The sequence below is a fragment of the Delphinapterus leucas genome, chromosome X, assembly GCF_059928025.1.
Source record: "Delphinapterus leucas isolate spDelLeu-1000000601 "Yukka" chromosome X, BTC_Dleu_Yukka2, whole genome shotgun sequence".
NCBI classification, from domain to species: domain Eukaryota; kingdom Metazoa; phylum Chordata; class Mammalia; order Artiodactyla; family Monodontidae; genus Delphinapterus; species Delphinapterus leucas.
Window position 1 is genome coordinate 109,421,167 of NC_143150.1, and position 3,304 is coordinate 109,424,470.

Below are 3,304 nucleotides of genomic sequence, written 5' to 3' on the forward strand. Positions count from 1 at the left end.
GACACACGGTGTTCGGTGTTGACTTGCTCAGGACATAAGTGATTAAGCTTTCTTTGGTCTAGGGTCCTAAGTCTCCATCCGCACACACTTGATGAGTGAAAATGTTTCTCGGGGACAAAACCTTTTATGGAAAGAGCAGTGCCCTTTGCTCGCATTCCTAAGCCTCCATTGGTAGGCTTGGTGGCATCTCGCCTTAAGTGTAGAACGTTCCTTTTGGGTAGAATCCTGGGGGAATCATAAGAATCGTGACATAATAGAGGCCTTCCTAGACAGCAGCGAGAAGGCTCAGTGACTCACTGCTTCAACCACAGCATGGAAGGAGGGGCTCCAGGGATGTGAGTGAGTAGTGGGACTCCGGGGAAACCCTATTGAACTGAGGAGCTGCCGGGGTCCCTGTGGCCATTATTTATCCACCATGTTCTAATTATGATTTTCCCCACTAGCCACCTCAACTACTGTCGCTGCCACCACAGAGCCAGCCGTCGTTGAGTCAGGGCATAACAGAAGCGGGGACCAGCGCCGAGACCAGGGCTGGTGTGAAGAGACCGGAGGTCACCATGGTGGGCAACCAGCGCTACGTAAAAGTCTACACCCTGAAAGATGAGCAACAATGGGTCATTCTAGGCACAGGGTACATCTCATCCACTTATGAGGAGGGGGCCCAGGCCATGTTTCTGCTAGTTAGATCCAAGTCCGATGACTCACTGATCTTGGAGTCAAAGATAAATCCAGACATGTACTATGAGAAAGACGGAACGTTAATTTTTTGGTTTGAGGCTGAGAACTGTGGTACAGCGATACATTTCCAGGACACGGCAATTTGTCATAAGGTCTGGAAAGCCATTTGCCAGGTTCACAGTAAAGTCCCATGTGTCGAAATGATACATGACATCATGGATGAATCAGAAGCCAAAGAGGGTGATGACTCGCCAAAAACCAGTGAACTGCCTGACCTGCCAAACTGCGAACTCGGTAAACTTGGAGAGATTGTTGACTTAGTTACCTTGGGTCTCACCTCACCTGTGGATAAAGAAATCCTGGCTCTGCTCTTGGAAAGGGAGGACTATATTCAAAAACTACTGCAGTTGTTCCACACTTGTGAGAACCTAGAGTATACTGAAGGCTTATACCATTTGCATGAAATTATTAAAGGAATCTTATTCCTCGACAGTACATCTCTGTTTGAGATCCTGTTTTCTGGTGAGTGTATCATGGATGTGGTGGGATGCCTTGAATATGACCCTGCTTTGGCTCAGCCAAAAAGGCATAGGGAATTCTTAACCCAAAATGCAAACTTCAGGGAAGTTATACCAATAACAGACAGTGAAATTCGACAAAAAATACATCAGACATACAGGGTACAGTACATTCACGACATCCTTTTGCCTACACCATCCAAGTTTCAAGACAATATTCTTTCTAATCTTACAAGTTTTATTTTTTTTAACAAGGTTGAGCTAGTCAACATGTTGCAGGAAGATGACGAGTATTTGGCTGAAGTTTTTGCACAGATGAGGGATAAGACCACAGATGATGATAAACGGCGTGACCTGGTATTTTTTTTAAAGGAATTCTGTGTATTTTCTCATCTATTACATTCTGAAAGCAAGTGTGCACTATTCACAACACTGACAGAATTGGGAATTCTTCCTGCTCTTAAAATTGTAATGGGCATGGATGATTTGCAAATAAGGTCAGCTGCTACTGATATACTTGCTGATCTAGTGAAGTATACTCCATTCATTGTCCAAAGATTTATGATGGACGAAGCCCAGCAAAGTGAAGATGGCAAACTTTTCACTAATTTAATAATTGAAAAAATGATCTGTGATACTGACCCTGAGCTAGGAGGTGCTGTTCATTTAATGAGACTTCTTCGTGCTCTACTTGATCCAGACAGCATGCTGCCAACGCATAGAAAATGTAAAAGAAGTGAATTTCTAAATTTCTTCTATAGACATTGTATACATAACTTCACAGCACCACTTTTGTCAGCTACTTCAGAAGATATATGTGAAGAGGATAATACAGTTGGATCTGACAAAAACAACAAAAACTGCTTCAATAATTACCAAACAGCAGAGCTGCTTGCCTTAATTTTAGAGCTGCTCACATTTTGTGTGCAACGTCACACGTATTACATAAAAACCTATATTTTGAGAAAAGACTTGCTAAGAAGAGTCTTGATCTTGTTGAATTCAAAGCACACTTTCCTGGTCTTGTGTGCTCTTCGCTTTATGAGAAGGATGATTGGCCTTAAAGATGAACTTTGTAATTTTTACATGATCGAGGGAAACCTTTTTAAGCCAGTTGTAAATGCCCTTCTGGATAATGGAACTCAGTACAATATGTTGAATTCAGCTATCATTGAGCTGTTTGAATACATAAGAGAGGAAAATATCACGTCTCTTGTTGCACATATAGTTGAAGAGTTTTATGAAACGCTTGAGTCAATTGAATACGTTCAGACATTCAAAGGATTGAAGATTAAATATGAGGAACAGAAATACCGGAACAATCAACTATGGAAGAATTTGTATCCTGTACAGTATAGTAAGATATTTTGCAGAGGTGCCAGTGTCTTGAAGCACAAGGAAGAGAAGAGTTTTAAAGAAAATATAGAGGAAGGAAAAGCAGGTATGTCATCATCAGAAAGTGATTTTCAAGATCATTATGATAAATCTGTGGAGACTGAAAAAGCAAAAGAAAATGAAGACAAGGTAGATCTTCCCCCAAAAACATCTTTGGGTGGCTCCGAGGTTACTTCATTCCATTCTGCTAGTGAAGCTAGTGGAGCAGGTAACCCAAACGATAGCAGCATGGTGGACTTAGTGGATTTTTCAGATGACAACAAAGAAGATAAAGAAGGTGACCCCCCCCCCAGGAAAAAACTACATGTAGCTCATAAAGTCTTAAGGGAAAACCCTTAACATTACTAAACTCTACATTACTAAAACTCTGTACACATCAAAGCATTAATAAAATTCTGTAACATTAGCTGAAACATCTGAATCCAGATCTTTCTCATGTGAACTTATAACTATTCAATTAGTAGCAAAGATGCTCAGTGTTATCATCTAGGAGAATTTATTTCTGTAAAAACCAAACTTCCTAGAATTCAAAAAAAGAAAGAAAAGAAAAAAGCGAACCAGAACCTGAGCGATAACTTCTTAGCAAGAAAAAAAGTCTTGTTTGAGGGGAGAAAACAGGTTGATTATCTAATATTAATGTAGTTCTGTTTCAGGGGTATATATTAGAAACAACTGTTAACAGTATAACATTATTTGCCCAGTGGTTCTGGCTA

The 3,304-nt window shown here is 40.5% G+C and overlaps 1 protein-coding gene across 1 annotated transcript; it reads left to right on the top strand.

Moving 5' to 3' along the window:
• The first annotated feature begins 557 nt into the window (after window positions 1-557).
• LOC111169565 (serine/threonine-protein phosphatase 4 regulatory subunit 3B-like) lies at window positions 558-3,033 on the top strand. The gene is made up of 2 exons (XM_089903889.1): window positions 558-2,064; window positions 2,224-3,033. The coding sequence occupies exons 1-2, from the start codon at window positions 558-560 to the stop codon at window positions 2,928-2,930; spliced, it is 2,214 nt and encodes a 737-aa protein (XP_089760015.1). The 3' UTR covers window positions 2,931-3,033.
• Window positions 3,034-3,304: the final 271 nt, after the last annotated feature.

Coding starts and splice junctions, on each gene's coding strand:
- LOC111169565 (XM_089903889.1), top strand. CDS start 558: ATGGTGGGCAACCAGCGCTACGTAAAAGTCTACACCCTGAAAGATGAG. Junction 2,065..2,223: donor AAACAACAAAAACTGCTTCA/ATAATTACCAAA, acceptor TCCTGGTCTTGT/GTGCTCTTCGCTTTATGAGA.